General features: G+C 42.9%; 1 protein-coding gene across 1 annotated transcript in view; it reads right to left on the bottom strand.

Moving 5' to 3' along the window:
• Positions 1-19,422, bottom strand: part of LOC144729959 (uncharacterized) — a 90,032-nt gene that overhangs the window by 18,520 nt on the left and 52,090 nt on the right. Inside the window, exons 12-18 of the mRNA XM_078610391.1 lie at positions 12,030-12,092; positions 11,753-11,818; positions 11,053-11,106; positions 9,599-9,634; positions 8,720-8,782; positions 4,885-4,947; positions 13-75 (exon numbers count right to left, since the gene is read on the bottom strand). Coding sequence (XP_078466517.1) covers positions 13-75; positions 4,885-4,947; positions 8,720-8,782; positions 9,599-9,634; positions 11,053-11,106; positions 11,753-11,818; positions 12,030-12,092 — 408 coding nt within the window. The remainder of the gene's footprint in view (positions 1-12; positions 76-4,884; positions 4,948-8,719; positions 8,783-9,598; positions 9,635-11,052; positions 11,107-11,752; positions 11,819-12,029; positions 12,093-19,422) is intronic.

A 19,422-nucleotide genomic window follows, 5' to 3' on the forward strand; every position in this document is an offset into this window, starting at 1 on the left:
TGTGCCACATACCTTGGTTCCTCGACCACCAGGCTCACCAGGATTACCAATTGGGCCTTGTTGTCCAGGATCACCCTAACATGTCAGGGAAGAGAATTCTGTTTTGTAACAACAAGGATGTTTTCATGTGTTTACCCAAGAAAGCATCAAGGGTCAGAAGACGTCCCCCCCCCCCAAGAAAGTTCTGCATCGGGATGTTTGCCTGTTCTGTTTTTTTATTCCTTGTGGAAATAAACCAGAATATTCAGAGATACCCATGTACAGTACATGATGGAATAACAAATGGTTAACAAATGCACTTCTTGTACTGCCATCGCCTGGCCACTTTTCAAATCAGTTGGTTCGGGGATTTTTCAAAAGCAAGAATGAGATGAACCCACCTTTTCCTCTCAAATGCTGAGTTACAGGCATCACTAGTCATGTTTTGAGTCTTTTTGTAATTTGTACAATAATTATTACCAATACAATAAGCATCTATGTCAGCAAACAGCACACAATGCAATACAATTGTAATGTGTCAATTGTCTAAATACAACCACGTATCAAGGTGCTTAATGAATTGGAGCAACATTTTTAAACCAATATGTATCATGTGAAATACTACCAGATGATCATGTTCAATGCAGAATGCTTTTGCCAGAATTAAATTAGAGAATTCTTCATTTGTGCTTCAGCAACCACTATTTTGCCATAATAGAAGTTTTAGGATTAGATCGCGTAAATATAAATGTGTCGTTAAATTCACCACCACCCGACAAAGCCAATTAGTAAGGTTTGTCACGTAAACAAAAAATGCCAATTCGTTACTAGTACAGCGCACCGGTATGTTGGAGAGTAAACCTACAACATTTACAATTCGAGTACAACGTTTAGCCAGTAATTACAACTAGGATCATCACGCGGACAGCCAGAGTTGTGGAAAAATCCTCCTGCTTCGGTCTTAAATGTTGCCATTCGTGCAGTGATGGATTACGTCAGTAGATGGGGTCCCTGGTGCAGGGCAGAGTTGATGACTTCTCAGGAGGGGCTCAGCCAACAGTTGTCATGGGGGCCTCAAAAACAGTATCAGAGTAGTGCTGGATGCAGTCACATTTGCACATGTGATTTGTAACTTTGATCTTTCCCTGTAGTATCATAGTTCAATATTAATGTTAACTGCTGTGTGGTGTTACCTTGGTGTGGTCTGGGACTGTTTTATTATTCTTGCTACCTTGCCCAAGTGTGATAAATTAGACTTATTAATACATTTGTGTATTCTTTATTTATTTATATTTAGTGACTTCCTTACCTTTTTCTCTATTCTGCACTCTTATCGTTTTTTTGTACTATTTGCTGTTATACCTTTCTGACCCGCCCATACGGGACATCTGTGAAAAAGAGCTTCATAGCTCATCGGATTCCTCCTCCAGTCTAAATAAAGATTCTGATTCTAACAGCAGACACATGGAAGCCCTGAATATAAACTTAAGAAGCCCTCAATATACACATAAGAGCCATTACGTAGCAATGGGTTGTGGGAACTATGGAGGACTGACGAAGGGGGCGCATGCAGTTTGTGGCATTAGCCAACCAAACATGATCAGAATCTTTCAGAAATCAGAATCTTTATTTATCCCGTAGAAATCCTTTGAGCTGTGAGACTCTTTTTCACAGAAGTGCAGTCAGGGCAGGTCAGAAAGCTCCACCTGTAAGCCAAACAGAAAAGTGAACCGGCCCCTAACACTAGCCATCTCAGTTACACGAACCCTAACCCCACAGCCCGTGTTTCTGTGCTTTTCCAGCCTCTGCAATGCTTTTCTTTTCTCTTAAGTGTTGTTGAACACAGGGCTCACTGTGGCCGCAGCATGCTGGCCTTCACTCTACAGACGCTGGTCAGTAGAGGGGTCCTTGTCCACCACATTGGAGGCTTCCATGGGTAAACAATCGTAATAAATTAACATATATAAAATGTACTCTTTGGTTATTTAGGTAAAGTCACGTAGGTAGAAAAATAAAAAATAATATATCACGACGTTTCGATCGCAACACAAGCGGTCGTCCTCAGGCGGAAAAAAATAATCCAGCAATGGAACTGTTGAACCAGGAAGAACACAGCGAGAGAGCCGTTACAACAAGAGGTTATATACGTGGCGAAGGGCAAGCAGGCGGGTTCTGAGCTGGAAAGGAATTCCATCCCCGCACGCAAGTACGTCAGTTGTGTTAATGGGGGAGATTAGGGAGAGAGATTAGGGAGAGAAATTAGCATGAAATGAGCTTCCGTCGCCGCATAAGAGTATCGTCCCTGCATATGCGCACAACAGCAGCGTTAATGGGAGATTAGCACTATGTTGATGGGATAGATTAGGCAGAGCGATTAGGGGGATTAGCAAGTTAATGTCATGTGCAGTGAGGGAAAAAAGTATTTGATCCCCTGCTGATTTTGTACGTTTGCCCACTGACAAAGAAATGATTAGTCTATCATTTTAATGGTAGGTTTATTTGAACAGTGAGAGACAGAATAACAACAACAGAATCCAGAAAAACGCATGTAAAAATGTTATAAGTTGATTTGCATTTTAATGAGGGAAATAAGTATTTGACCCCTCTGCAAAACATGACTTAGTACTTGGTGGCAAAACCCTTGTTGGCAATCACAGAGGTCAGACGTTTCTTGTAGTTGGCCACCAGGTTTGCACACATCTCAGGAGGGATTTTGTACCACTCCTATTTGCAGATCTTCTTCAAGTCATTAAGGTTTCGAGGCTGACGTTTGGCAACTCGAACCTTCAGCTCCCTCCACAGATTTTCTATGGGATTAAGGTCTGGAGACTGGCGAGGCCACTCCAGGACCTTAATGTGCTTCTTCTTGAGCCACTCCTTTGTTGCCTTGGCCGTGTGTTTTGGGTCATTGTCATGCTGGAATACCCATCCACCACCCATTTTTAATGCCCTGGCTGAGGGAGGGATGTTCTCACCAAAGATTTGACGGTACATGGCCCCGTCCATCGTCCCTTTGATGTGGTGAAGTTGTCCTGTCCCCTTAGCAGAAAAACACCCCCAAAGCATAATGTTTCAACCTCCATGTTTGACGGTGGGGATGGTGTTCTTGGGGTCATAGGCAGCATTCCTCCTCCTCCAAACACGGCGAGTTGAGTTGATGCCAAAAAGCTCCATTTTGGTCTCATCTGACCACAACACTTTCACCCAGTTGTCCTCTGAATCATTCAGATGTTTATTGGCAAACTTCAGACGGGCATGTATATGTGCTTTCTTGAGCAGGAGAACCTTGCGAGCGCTGCAGGATTTCAGTCATTCACGGCGTAGTGTGTTACCAACTGTTTTCTTGGTGACTATGGTCCCAGCTGCCTTGAAATCATTGACAAGATCCTCCCGTGTAGTTCTGGGCTGATTCCTCACCGTTCTCATGATCATTGCAACTCCACGAGGTGAGATCTTGCATGGAGCCCCAGACCGCGGGAGATTGACAGTTCTTTTGTGTTTCTTCCATTTGCGAATAATCGCACAAACTGTTGTCACCTTCTCACCAAGCTGCTTGGCGATGAGTCTTGTAGCCCCTTCCAGCCTTGTGTAGGTATACAATCTTGTCCCTGACATCCTTGGAGAGCTCTTTGGTCTTGGCCATGGTGGAGAGTTTGGAATCTGATTGATTGATTGCTTCTATGAACAGGTGTCTTTTATACAGGTAACAAGCTGAGATTAGGAGCACTCCCTTTAAGAGTGTGCTCCTAATCTCAGCTCGTTACCTGTATAAAAAACACCTGGGAGCCAGAAATCTTTCTGATTGAAAGGGGGTCAAATACTTATTTCCCTCATTAAAATGCAAATCAATTCATAACATTTTTGACATGCGTTTTTCTGGATTTTGTTGTTGTTATTCTGTCTCTCACCGTTCAAATAAACCTACCATTAAAATTATAGACTGATAATTTCTTTGTCAGTGGGCAAACGTACAAAATCAGCAGGGGATCAAATACTTTTTTCCCTCACTGTATATGTGTACTTGCGTGCGGGGATGGAATTTCTTTCCAGCTCAGACCCCGCCTGCTTGCCCTTCGCCACGTATATAACCTCTTGTTGTAACGGCTCTCTCGCTGTGTTCTTCCTGGTTCAACAGTTCCACTGCTGGATTATTTTTTTCCGCCTGAGGACGACCGCTTGAGTTGCGATCGAAACGTCGTGATATATTATTTTTCATTTTGCTACCTACGTGACTTTACCTAAAGAACCAAAGAGTACATTTGATATATGTAAATTTATTACGATTGTTTACCCATGGAAGCCTCACAGAATCTCTTTTTTATAAGGGATCTATTAAACAAAACAAAAAACTATTTATTTATTTTACCAGGTAAGGCCCACTGAGATGTGTAGTTCTTAGAAGAAACCTGGCCACAAATGATAGGTCAACGAAGTGACTTATCATGCGGAAATTCATAGCAGCCAAATGTGGAGAGAAAAACCGGAGGACCTGGAGAAACATACAAACGACCATGGGGAGACAGAACACACAAACTGCAAATATACAGGGTTGGAATATAACCCATGGCCTCCTGCATACAATGCAAAGGAGTTAACATATCACCAACAAGTTTCATAGTCGGAGGCGATATTAATGCTGTGTGTAATTCCAATTTAGTAATTTGCAGTCATTTTTTCATCATTGGGATGCCTTTGACCGATAGCAGTGAAATGTATGTTTTGTTTACATGACTATGAATCACCACTGGAAAGGTGGCCATGAGTAAAGAAGGAATGAGGCTAACCCCCTTTTCCTGATGACGACCGCTTGTGTTGCCATCGAAACGTCGTAGTTTTTTGTTATTTTCTTTGAACCTATCTATATGACTTTACCGAAAGACCCAAAAAATAAAAATGCTTACTCACATGACAGCCACGCATGCCACTTGGTCCTCTGCTGCCTTGGTCACCCTGGCTTCCTCTGTTACCCTGAAGTTCAAGCAGACGTTTACAGACTTTAGACACAACCTTTATTGGGAAGCCACGGCAGCTATGCACTTTTAAATGTATATTGAAAACTAATTTCTTTAGAACTGCTTTGTTGTGTTTAGTTTGTTGTCCTTCCCCCCCCCCCCACCGCCGATTAGCATGGTTGACTACGTACGGTGCTAAATAAGTTCAACATACATACAACCTTGAAATCTGAACTACAACATATGCATGATTTTATTTGACATAAACATACATAATAAAACCAAACTTTCTATTGAAATGCAAACTATATAGCACAGCCTGAATTGTAAACCCTATTGTCAGTTGTTGTGTAATACTTCCTGTGTTTTTTTATTCCCTAAGAATATAATGTCAAGTACTCACCTGTGGCTAAATATAATTGATCAGACTCAGAATAAAATACATTCATCAAGTCACTGACAACACCGGAGGCAAAACTGAACTGGCACAGGCATGAATGCTGACATTGTGGCAATAATGGCCATTTACATGTGAAGTATTGGAAATGACGGCAGGAAACTCCTTGACGGGTAACACACTTTTTATTAAATCTTGACTTGTCACAATACAACGTGTGGTCTCTATTCTTCCGACTGCACACTTCACTTAGCTCGTGTAGACTCTCTGCCTCTGGCTACACTCTTCACTTAGCTCGTGTAGACTCTCTGCCTCTGGCTACACTCTTCACTCGTCTCGTGTAGACCCTATGCCTCTGGCTACACACACATCACTCGTCTCGTGTAGACCCTATGCCTCTGGCTACACACACATCACTCGTCTCGTGTAGACCCTAAGCCTCTGGCTACACACTCTGCATGCTGACACTGCATGCTCACCCTACACTCCGCCTCTGGGTTACACAGAGTCCCGGTCCCCACAGGACAGCGGGACTGGGTACCGCAGGGCCCTATCTCTTCCTCTCCGTCTTCAGTCTTCGCTGGTTACACTCTCTCCTTACGCCTGTGTGCATCACCTTATATAGTCCCTCCTCACGGGAGACGGAGCGGATGCGGACCTCGACGTGAGCATCGCTCCTTAGTGAACCAATCACGACGCGCTATCTCTACGATCCGTTTTCCCCCAGCGCGTGTTTCCACTCCCCAACCAATCACGCCGCGCTGCCACCCGATCACTCCCTCTCCAGCGCGTCACCGGCACACAGCCAATCAGCACCACATAACCCACGACCCCGCGCTGACCCCTGATCCTTCACCGTCAGCGCGCGTCACCACACACACAGCCAATCACTACGCGCTGGCACCCGATCGCTACCCCAGCGCGTATCACCACTACACATGTAAGGGTAATGACAGTTCACGCGATCAGCTTTACTGTGTGCACAGCTTCCATGTCTGTGATAAAAAGGCCAGATTCATTAGCCCCTTTACGGGTTAAGGTTTAATCACGCTTGCAAGGAGGGAAGGCCTGGGATAAAACGAGAGTGTAAGGCACACTTGTTGCACCTCCGGTTAGCATGGTTGGCTACATACGGTGTGATATAAGTTCAACTTCCAGTATAGGATATGGATTGGGCGCAAGTATACATGTTGCGAGTCTGTGCACATTACCGTGTGTTTAGAGAGAGTATGTGCATACTTAAACGTGTAAGAATAACTACACATGCGGTTGAGACCCTGAGAAACCTGGAACATGGCCCGTTGTAGGCCTCTCACTGCCCTATCAGCTGTCTAGCAATTTGTTGTGTGACGTGCGTAAACACAGAAGCACGCATATATTCTGGTAAGGCCTACATGGTCGTTTAACAATCACGGCAAGGCAAACATATACTGGTGCAGCACACAGAGCTACAGGTAGAGGTGACCATGGCCTCTAAGAGGTATTCATTGTCCTGGGCCCCCTTTAGAAGAAGCCCTTATATAGGCGTACAGGTTTCCCTCTGCTCTATGTGGGTTCGGTTTGTGCGAGCTCGCGCTGTATATGTGGCTCACCTTTTTTACCCCAAAAATGTCCTCTACCATGCGGTTTGAATTCACTCTACATGCAGCTATGCGGTGGGACGAGGAACAACATTGTGCATGTGTACTGTGTGTGTACTGTGTATGTACTGTGTGTACTGTATGTGTACTGTGTGTGTACTGTGTGTGTACTGTGTCTACTATACGTGACTTTACCGAAAGAACCAAAGAATAATTCCTGCAGTCACGAAAGCTCCAAAATTAAGATTGAACCACTTCTACGGGGAAGTTTTAAGCTTATCTTTTTTCTCTCTCTCTCTGGTTCTTGTTTTCTCTCTCTGCCTGTGTCCTCTCTTTGGAATTTTCACACTTAAATTCTAACTTAGCAATCTTTGAAATACGTAATCAACCGGGCTATGCGTTAATTGTGTGTTGACCGACTCTCTGTATTGCATTACATTACATTTCGATATTTTACTACATTATTTAATTTTAGTGTGTCTTTCTTCTAATTTTCAAGCTTGCGTACCGTACCACGTTGTTGTCCACTCATTGACATGCTAATTTTTTCTCTGCCCCCTCCCTCTCTCCGCCCCCGCCCACTCTCTTTATTTAAAACCCCGTCACAGAGACGACCTCTCTCTTTGTGCCAATACGTGTTCTCTCTCTGTGTATCTTTATGATGTCTGTCTGCTTATATGTCTGTCTATAGTTTTCTGGTTAGATTTTTGTTGCTATTTCTTTTATACCTGATGATGATTGCTTGTGTTGCAATCGAAACGTCGTAGTATGCTATTATTTAATTTATTATTTTATCTTTATACGTGACTTTACCGAAAGAACCAAAGAATAATTCCTGCAGTCACAAAAGCTCCAAAATTAAGATTGAACCACTTCTACGGGGAAGATTTAAGCTTATCTGTTTTCTCTCTCTCTGGTTTTTGTTTTCTCTCTCTGCCTGTGTCCTCTCTTTGGAATTTTCACACTTAAATTCTAACTTAGCAATCTTTGAAATACGTAATCAACTGGGCTATACGTTAATTGTGTGTTGACTGACTCTCTGTGTTGCATTACATTACATTTCGATATTTTACTAGGTTATTTAATTTTAGTGTGTCTATCTCCTAATTTTCAAGCTTCCGTACCGTACCACGTTGTTGTCCACTCATTGACATGCTAATTTTTCTCTGCCCCCTCCCTCTCTCCGCCCCCGCCCCCTCTCTATATTTAAAGCCCCGTCACAGAGACGACCTCTCTCTTTGTGCCGATACGTGTTCTCTCTGTGTATCTTTATGATGTCTGTCTGCTTATATGTCTGTCTCTAGTTTTCTGGTTAGATTTTTGTTGCTATTTCTTTTATTCCTGATGATTATTGCTTGTGTTGCAATCGAAACGTCGTAGTATGCTATTATTTAATTTATTATTTTATCTTTATACGTGACTTTACCGAAAGAACCAAAGAATAATGTGTCTACTGTGTCTACTGTGTGTACTGAAAGCGCCACTTGGCAGGCAGCTGTCTCCTCATGCGGTTTCGTTTTGTTCCCATTTTTTGGGGGACGCATCTTCTACCACCGCATTGAGCGACCGGAAACCTGTAATCGGTCACGTGACATGTTAATGAGGTAATACACGCATTTATACGCATGGCGCACATTGGTACCATTGTACACCACACGATTGGCAGTGCAGCAACTTAATTATCCCGACAGATATATGGAAACCTCTGCAATTAGCTGCTGTAAAATGTACTTATGTTTCGGTTAGTACGCTGAGAACGTTTTGTTAACCACCGTTACTGCAGTACAAATTCCCATCAGTGTGCCTCTTACTGCACTTCCAGGATAGCCCGCGAGTCCTCTGGTTCCGCCTCCTCCCGGAGCACCCTTCTCACCCTGCGCCCACACAATCAGAAAGCGAAATCATAACCGCACCGAATCTTTGTAAGCCCCCGTCAAGCACCTTGAGCGAAGGTATTTTAAATTAATCTAAATTATATTACATTTTTACACGCGCAAGATTCGTAGGACATAACAGAAGGCATAATTGCGTTACTGTAGCACGGATCAAATCTTACTTAAATTCATTCAAGATGTCTACAAATCCATTATTCGATTCAAATGTTTAATTGGAGATAGGGTTATTCCTCTAGCTGTTCTGCACGATATACCACAACTTATGCTGTATGATGTGTTACATTCAGGAGTGGATTGGTTTCATCAGACTATATCAAGGCAAATAAAATTATCTTAGAATGGCATTGATGTGTAACTTAATGTGATCCTCGTCAAATTTTATCGTCTGCCGGAATATTACGGATTCTGTACAATTTGATTCATCTGTAAATAAATTGTTTCATAACTGGTTGTAAAGTAAGGGGGGGGGGGTATCCAATGATGTCAAAGGGTCTTTAACGTCTGCTGAGAATCAGACAGTATGCAGTATTGTATGGACAATACACACCACCACAGTAATAACCAGAGGCGGTCTACTGGATTCGAATCCGCGAACCCCTGCAATGAGCGGCGAGCGCGCCATCGCTGGGCTGTGTCACCATCTTGTGCAAGTTTTGTGTGAAGGCTTCTTACGAGGATGTGGGGAAGCACACTCATGTGTCACGTGCACTGAGCACAAACTGATCGCCGAACACATTAGTTGTGAATGTTCTTGTTTACACGTCAGTACAGTGGATGTCTTAAACCCAAACGCACTTTGAGTCCAGACGGTCCCCGCCAGCCCTTTGCACCCTACATGTGAACGAGAAGTAAATGCAGGTGGAGTTATAAACTTTTAAAAGACACCAACGTCTATCACTTTTCAGAACAAATCAAACAGACCAAACACGGCATGACAACGCAACTTCAAAATGGCAGCGCACTTATCCATAAGTATTGGCGCACTGCATGCTGCCACATTTCTATTGCGATATAAAAAAAAAGCTTGAAAATATACACCCGTGTGTCATCTCTAGTCTCTTAACACGGTACACTATTCATGAGGAGCTTACAGTACATTCAAAGTATTTGCATCTTCCTAAATTGTTTGGTGCAATTATGTTTAACTGTTGCTTGACCAACAAGTTATTCTTCAATACATTTATAAATAAAGATATACACGGACAAGAGCCAGATTCACGAATTGTTTAAACAGCTGAGACGCACCCCCCTTGGCAATCTGAGTCACTGCGGTAATGGAGTCACTCCAAAGACACTCGCATATTTTGGCCAAAACATCACAAAAGCGGCCCCTTTCCAACACGTATGTTACAAGGGGCTGAGAAATCAAGGAGAAAAGGCACTATGTGTGAAAAGTAATGAAACAAAGGATGTATTAGAGTTTAGATCCTCTTTCAGTCCAGGGTTTTCAAATACACTTCATTGATATAAATATCGACAGCTAGGTTTTGAGAATCCAAATACACATGTGGATTCAAACATCCTAGATCCGGTCCCACTCTTATACACTAACGGACAAGATGCTTATTGTTGAACTTCAGGTCCTTTGTTGTTGTTTATATATACTATATTTGTATAAGGACTGTAGGTTAAGCAAACAAACAGGAAAATAATTTCCTTACAGTTAAGCCTTTGGCCTATGGTATCGTCAGACGAAATGTACAGAAATCACCAAGCCATGAGACTGTATTTTCAGTGGCCACGTGCAGCTATCAGAGACCTCCACTGACCTTCGTGGACAGACATCAACAATGTGACATTTTATTCGATGATGCAACGTGATGATATTATCTCTCTTTCAACGTTAATGTATATTACGTTAATGTGCCATGACTACGACGTTTCGCTGGTGATTACCACCAGCTTCATCAGGCGATTTGCCGGCTGTTTGAATTCACCAGCAAAACGGCATACTCAATTGTAAATGTTGTGCGTTTACTCGCCATCACACCGATTTGCTAAAGAAATAGCTAATTGGTACCTTATGTTCAAGTTACACACCTTAATGATTAGTCATGCCGGGTGGTGGTGGGTTAGCGACACATTTATATTAATGCGATCTAACCCAAAAAACCCTTATTATAAATGAAGCACACGTCCATGCTCTGATTCTGTATGTCACATATTTTACACCTGAATGGACAATGACTGCGCTGAGGTGATATTGAAGCGACTTTTGTGTTGTGATGCACACAAACTGAGTGACTCACGTCAGGCCCCGGTGGCCCAGGGTCAGCAGGCAGCCCATCGGTCCCAGGCAGGCCCTAAGAATACAAACGAAGCGTCAAAGATGTTGCCACATACACACTCGCTCCAAGTAATGCACAAGTACAATCACGTGTTATTTTATCTACGCTCTAACAATATAACTATCATTCGTGGTGTAATGATTCACGTTCACAATTCAATTGTGTCAATTAAGGGTCACAATTAAATTTTGTTTAACTGAATGGCAAATTTGCATCACACAAATTCGAGGCTAAGGTAGTACAGCAAGTGGATTCATTTCCATATGTATTCCATCTGTACGGGGATGAATTATAAATGTCCTGGTACTCCGGTTTCCTCCCACGTGTATAATCACTCATTAATGGAGTTGGCCAAACATTCCAAAATAGGGCCACAGATCTTGGACAATTGCTTGCACTGGTTCTGGTGGTGGTTTTCTACACCTATGTGCAAAAGCTGTGTCTGTTACACACTCCGTAATTTTTTTATTTATGCTATATATAATCATTCATTATTATATCCACAGACAAATTGAAAAATGTATTCTTGTGTGGTTCATCACTATATTTCATTAACGTGTCACTTGTTTTACTCACTCAGGCAGTGATATGTTTTGGTTCGAATAATCAGAAATATAATATAATTTATAAACACATGTATATATATGAAATCGAGGTTCACCATATTTCCTGGGTGGCCTCTCTCCCCTTCCACGCCTGGCACGGTGCTGTTAGAGCCTCGCTCCCCCTGCAGCACAAAGGGTTATTTACAGATTACGTCAAACGAGTTATGAATGTACTGTACACAACACTCTTGGCATATTATTTTCATTGCATGAAAACACAATGATCAATACGTATATGAAAACCAAGCTGTTGCATTGTATTGTTTATCCGCACACAAAAAAGCAAGCAAAAGCATCCGAACAAGCACGGATTTGCAAGATGTAAGTGATTACCGTCATCCCCGCCGTTCCTGCATTTCCTTTCTCCCCTGGAATTCCCGGCTCGCCCACAAGTCCCTGGCACAACAGACTATTTCAATACACAAGTACTCATCACCGCTCTATCGTTTCGTGTCTTTGGCCAAATGTAATATCTAAGTGAACGCGATTTATGGTGTCTGCATCAGTTTAGTCAAGACAAATGCATTATGAATACACAATTTTAATAAATGACAATGCCTCAATGAATGTCAGCTTTACAACAAAACGTAAATGATGTATATATGCTGTCAACATAACACGAAAAGTATGCGCTCCTTCTAATTTCATTCGACTCCCCTCCACGTGCAGGCTCCAGAGGCTTTTAGACCACAGGCCCCGGTGAACCTTGACTTAAGGGGAGGTCTGTCTCTCTCCTCTCCTACCCCTGAGGTCTGGTACCTCCTTCCCTCAGACACCTGTGCCGGACTTTCCTGTCCCTGCTCAATTCCAGATTCAATTAATTATTCTCCAATGACAGGAAATGTATACGCCTCCATTTTTCCCCTGCAGTGGGCGTCCCTCTGTTGTGTAGAGCGTATTGAGATGCAGTTGCATTTAGACACTCAAATTACAGTTAAAATGTGAATCATACTAGACATTGTTTTGAGGCCACATAACTATCTGACCAAATTTGTGCCATTAAAAACCTTCCACAACCCGACAGAGCCAAACAAATGAACTGTCACGTGTATAAGTGTGACATAAATGTACGTGATTAGCTTGGTCAATCAACAAATTATAACTATATGAAGCTCCGTTCTACGTTGTATGAATTGACATCCCAGATGACACAATATAAAATAAAAGTAATGCAATGGAGACGCAGGGCTGGATTCCTGTGTTGGTGTAATGTTACATTTTACAGCTTGCATCACAAATGTATTCCATTACATCCAAACCATGTAGACTACGCATAAAGCGTGCAATACTTTAGGCCACTTTAGCGAAGAAAAGTTGGGGAAAAGTTTGTAAAAGTTTGACCATGCTCATGTCAACTCTATTAAATTTGTCAGGAACCTCAAACGCCCCTGAAGACAGTTTACCAAAGGCATTTTCCATTGTTTATGTGGTATAACGGCTGTTTAGGCTAGACAATAATCATGTAAATTACCACAAGTGTGGAGGTCTCTGCAACATTAACAGCTGCCATCCCTCCATCACGACATTCCCCCACCACTAACGTATTTCCCTAACTACATTTCATACCGGTTAACCACATTTTTACTCATTATACACAATTTAATGCAATCTTGAGCATTTTATTAAACATGTGTAGTGAGTCCAACTGAGTCGCAGACGTTATTCTTCAGTGGCAACACATTTATTGTAACACACATATACAAAGGGTTAACTGCCCCTTTACCAGATACAGCCTGGGGTGGTGACCACCCAGCTAACTACACTATACTTACAGCTACGAACGGTCGGACTCTTACTCGGGTCCCCGGCCAAGTGTTGATGCTTCTTCAGACGTAGGACGTAGATCTTACAGCTTGTAGAACGAAGTGACCCCAGTCCCTCTCAGGGACCCACCTTATATCCTCCCGGGTCGGGGCTGGCTCCGCCCTCGGCCCCGCCCACCTTCGCGAGTGTTCTAGCTCCCTCTCAAGAGCTCTCCCTGGACACGTGATCACCCCCTAGCCCCCCCACCTGGGGCCTTCTCTGTGGACACTCCAGATCACGTGTCTACGGGATCAACCAGAGTGCCATGGCCCGGGGCAACCCTGTCCCTGGGCTGACACTCTTCCGCTCCCCATTGTGGAAGCCCGCACTTCATGCTATGCGTGGTGCCCGCGCTATCCCAGTGCTCACCAAGCCCCGCTAGGGCTGGTACTACACCCACCTACAGGGTGTACGCGATGACGGTGAATCGCACGCCATGCTGTGCTAGAGCCGGCATCACACAGCAACCAACCCGATGCAGTCCGTGACGTAAGTACATCACACACCACGGCCCTCCCGGGCCGGCACCATACAATGACATCCCTGATGTCACTAGACATATTATATTACGTAACATTCTAAAGTATGTTCAATGTATTTTCTCTATTTGATACATTTTTGCCTCTAAAGTACACTATTTATTTTTATACCAGGCGTGTCTACAAGAATTTGCTATGGCAAGCAATTTGATTTAGATCAATTTGTTCACAAAACGAGCAAAATGTTTGCTTTGCGTGCAGAGACCGATGTATTGAATGCATCCCATGGTGACATGGAGCACACGGCAGCCCGCAGCTGTTTGTTTACCAGCTGTGCTGTGCCCGCGTGTTTCGTGGTATCGGGGGTGAGGGGCCTTGTGGTGTCACTGTAATGGGTGGGTCCGGGAGAGGTAGGCAGCATTCCTAAATATTTGCAAACGTTGAGGACAGGAAGTCGTGCTCCATCTCGCATCCCTCCTGAAATCCTGGTTCGATTCCGCACCGCCGCTAACAACAGTGGCGAGTGATATGTGAACCAGCGGTCCGGCATGGCCCTTACTGTTCCCTCCACACACTAACATCTACCCTTCAAGCAACACAAATGCCAGGCGCCTGCGTGGTTCATCATGTGTGCTGAGTGTTACATTTCATGTTTTATTACTTTATTTTAAATGATGATTTGTATTTCAAGAGTGAAACTTTTGTGGCTGAAACCTAACTCAGCTTTTAACAATGAAGTGAGTCAATAGGAACACGAAGATCGTTTAACGAGTTTTCTCTTTCCAAGCAATTTTCGCGAAACGTATCTTGCTCGTTAAGCGAAACACGCATGTGTGTATATATATACCTATTGGTCTGGATAAAAGTAAAATCCAGATAGCCATGTCTGACCAGCTGGGGCTTTACTGTGCTATTGTACGGCATTACTAGAGTATTTGGCTGCAGCTATATATTTGCACGTGATAAGCCACTTCGTTGAGCTATCATTTGTAGCCAGATCGCTTCTTAAAAAGGCCTACAGTTGATCATCGATTATCCGGCGCGCGATTATCCGGCTGCTTCGAACATTACCCGGCGGTCCCGAGCCAATCCTGCGAAAACAGCAAAGCTGCTCCAAAGGCTGTACACAAGTCCGGCGATCAGCACCATGTGCATGACCAAAAAAATGTATCTGTTCTACTTAAGTGTTAAATATTATATACAGTACATTATACATTACATACAACTTCAACAATGAAAATACTGTAAGTATATACATCTCCCATGCAGTCTTCGAGATTGGAGTGGTATGGACAGTAAATTCAGTAACTTTTAAAAGGAGTATGTTTATGTTTGTCTATTTGTATGTTTATTTGTGCCAATTTCAAATATTAAATCAATTTAAACACTAACATAATCATGTCATGCAAGAATGTGCTAAAAATAAGCTATTTTAAATTATGATTTAGTGATTATCTGGCGTTTTTCAAAATCCAGCACCCCTCACCCTGGATAATCGATCTACTGTATATAGCTCAGTGGGCCTTCGCAAAATAAAAATATTAAGTAGTACAATTACTGGAGACCTCATGCCAAACAGTTTTTGCTTCGAACACCAACTTGAACACGGCGCATTTTTTTATGCCAAAGTTCATAACAGTATACCTGTGTAGGGACAGTACGGCTCCCCGTGGCCATGGTTACTAATTAACGTAACGGGAACAGACAGGGTCACGTTAGGCTAATGTGGGACCTAAGTGGTTGCTAATAATGATTGATGGGACAAGCGTTGACAGGGTCGCGTTCAGTTCAGTTAATTTATTAGGTACAGTACTAGCTTTACTACCCGGCTTCGCCTGGGACTTGGATTCACCACGCCCGGCCGCCTTTGTCTCCCCAGTGGCGATGTTCACACACCACACCAGTTACTCGTTTGAGGCTGAGTCGACCTAGGGGAGGCCCAGGACCGGTTGAAATAATCGTCACGGGTCGCCGGGTTCGTAGCGCAGCGCGCTAACCACAGCTCACTTGCCGTGCAAAAAATATATGCATTATTGAGCTCCCCCCCCGCTCCAAAAAAACACAAAAGTGTATTTTAATAATTTTTGCATGGTGTACAGTCTGGAAAGTACCCACATGGTAAATTTCCAGTTTGTTGCATGTCGGGAAGTACGCTAAACATTTTGAATCGGGTGCAACCGCAACAAACAAAAACATGAACAAGAAAACATCTTAAAGTGACTACGAGCAATAGAAAAATCCAGTGACGGTCGTAAATTGTAATAAAGGCAGAGACAGACAAGGCCAGGTGCGGTGAGAGAGGGTTCAGGAATAGGGGCGTGGCCGGGTCGTGAGGGGGATAACAGCCAGTCCAAACCGGGGCGCAAGGCTGCTGTTGTGGGGGAATTGCCGTCGCTGTCGTCACCTGGGAGCGGGTCGTCTTCATTATCCTGGAGTGGGCACCTTGTAGCCTTGGAAGAGTAAAGTTATGTTGTCTCAGAATAGAGTTATCTAAGTTACCCAAGTGTATATAGTCACTCGTGGTTACTCGTTAAGTTATCAGTGAGTCGGCGGACTTTATTCATAATAAATCTTAATTATAAAGCAGAAAATACATCTGTTTGTTTGTGTGAAACAGCAAAATCTCTCGAACGCTGAGCTCTGGCGTCATGAAATTTCCACAGCTTATGCTGTCTGGAATGTCTAAGTCAATGCGACTATTGTCAGCTTGCTACGGCTTTCCCTTCCCGAGTTGACAAAATCGACCTTATGTATAAGTGGGTTAAGGTTGAATTTCCTTGAGTGAAAAACATCCGATTTATAAAAAAAAAAATCTCGCGACGTTCATTCTTAAGAATTTTGTACAGTCATAGATTCTTATAATTGTTGAAGATTTCTAATGTTATTTCCTCATCGCGTGTTTCATGAGTGAAATATTAACAATTTAAGTTTGTGTAAATTCAAGGAAGCTTCAAACTCGAGAGCTATTGAAAGCGAGGAGCAGCGACAGCAACGAATTCAAAGTGATTTAATTGCTGACTAGAACTGAATTTTGGCAAAAAATGTTGAAGCTCGCAGAGATTGACTCCAGCAGGAGAGAATTTGACAAGGTGCCTCACGGGCAAGAAAATGGCTATATATGAAGGACGAAGCATTCAATTATGATCCTGAATTGGATTATACAAACTTTCCTCCGATTGTCATTGGTAGCATGACTTTGAAGTGCACTTTTTGCGATGCGCTGAAGTTTGAAGGCGAGACACCAGGATTTTGCTGTTCCGGTCGAAAGATTTGGTTGCCAGAGCTTCCGGAATTGTCAGAGCCATTGAAGAGCTTTATGAATGGTGATCATCCAAAGTCGAAATAATATCTAAGCCTGATCCGCAAATACAATTGCAGTTTTCAAATGAATTCGTTTGGAACATCTGTGCCTATGCCTCAGTCAACTGGATTCATGACAACTTTGTTCATTCAAGGTCGAATGTCCCACAAGGCTGGCTCTCTCTCCTATTGCTGCCCAAAGAAAAGTCAAAGTTCCTACAAATTTACTTTCTTGGCGACGAAGAAACTGAAGCGCAACGTCATTGTGCTGTGATTCCTGGCACCAACAAAAGTTTGATCGCGTCCTTGCAAAAGATGCTGCACGGAAACAATCACTACATTCAGCAATTCAAAATGGTACTTGATGATAATCCAAGTGAAGACCTAAAGATCGTCATTAAGGCAAACAAGAAACCAGCACAAGGCCATGCACATGTCTTTAATGCACCGGTAGTCAATGAAGTCACCATCATCATTGCTGGAAATTATTTTGAAAAGCGCGATATTGTTTTGACTATTTCGATTTTAAGCTTTGGTGACTGCAGGGATTCATCATAACAAAAATAAAACAGAATAACATTGTATTTTATTATGTTTTATTTTTTTTACTTTATTATTTCCCTTCTATGTGACTTTACCGAAAGAACCAAGAAGATGTTTTGACTATGCGTAACAATGACCTTAAGAGCATTTCCGAGACGCACATTTCGTGTGACGCCTTGCAATATCTGCTGTTTCCACGTAGCGAGGACTGATATGCCATCAACATCAATCAAGTTCAGCCAGGAACGTCAAATAAAGCCAATGAAATGGTGTCGGCAATGTCGTACTACGCCTATCGATTGATGGTGCGATTGAATGAGAAACGATTGCTAAATTACTGACAGTTACTGCATCAATATTTGGTTGACATGTATGCCAAGATTGAGACTGAAAGATTGCTCTTCATCCAATTGAACCAAAAGAAGCTTCGTGTCGATGATTACATTCACTTGAAAGATGCGATTGTGAATGATGGCAATGCAGAAAATCATGGCAAGTTAGTGATTCTGCCATCAACATGTACCGGAGGGCCACGAAACATGCATGAATATGCACAAGACGCCATTACCTACATTCGTCATGGAGGCAAGCCGTCATCATTCATCATGCACATGTTCAATCCGAATTGCAAAGAGATGGAAGAGAATTTGATTAACGGCCAATCAAAAACGGACCGTAATGATTTGGTGGCAAGAATTTTCCAGAAGAAGCTCATCAAATTCATGAATGTTCTCATCAAAGGCGAAGTTTTTGGCTCAGTTAAATATTGGCTTTATTCCATCGAGTGGCAAAAGAGAGGTCTTCCACATGCACACATTTTGATTGATTGACGAATGGACTCAAAACAAATGGTACATGGTCCTTGCAGCGCTTTGAATTGGCAGTCTCCATGCATGAAGGATAAGATGTGCAGCAAGATATTTCCACGTCAATTCATCAAGGAAACGCAAACATTGAAATCGATTAAAACATCCTCAAGTATGTCCACAAGGGATCCGATCAAGGAGTTTTTACTATGACACTTAACAATGCCGAAATTGATTAAATCTCCGAGTACCAAGCAGGCCGGTACATCTCCAGTAACGAAGCGGCATGGCGCATTTTCGGGTTTCTGATCCACGAACGATACCCAACAGTCGCGCATCTTCATGTTCACCTTGAAAAAGGTCAGCGCATCTATTTTAACCTAGGCAATTTGCAAAATCTTCTGGCCAATCCACCAAACACAACATTGACAGGATTCTTCGAGCTATGCAAAACAGACGATTTTGCAAAAACACTGCTCTATTGTGAAGTTCCGAAGTATTACACATGGGACAAGTAAAAGAATGTCTTCAGTTGACGCAAAAGTGCAAATGTTGAAGGACATGTCGGCATTCGATCTGGCGACGCTCTTGGCCGTGTTTACACAGTGCACATGAGAAACTTCGATTGCTACTACTTGAGTTGCACAAAGTCAAAGACCCAACTTGCTTCAAGGATCTCTGAACAGTCGATGGAGTTGAATACGACACGTATCATGCAGCTTGCCTGGAATTAGGATTATTAGAGAACGACAATCAATGGGACGAGACATTGAAGGAAGCGAAGGAATCGGATTC

The sequence above is a fragment of the Lampetra planeri genome, chromosome 2, assembly GCF_965212315.1.
Source record: "Lampetra planeri chromosome 2, kcLamPlan1.2.h2, whole genome shotgun sequence".
Lineage (NCBI taxonomy): Eukaryota > Metazoa > Chordata > Hyperoartia > Petromyzontiformes > Petromyzontidae > Lampetra > Lampetra planeri.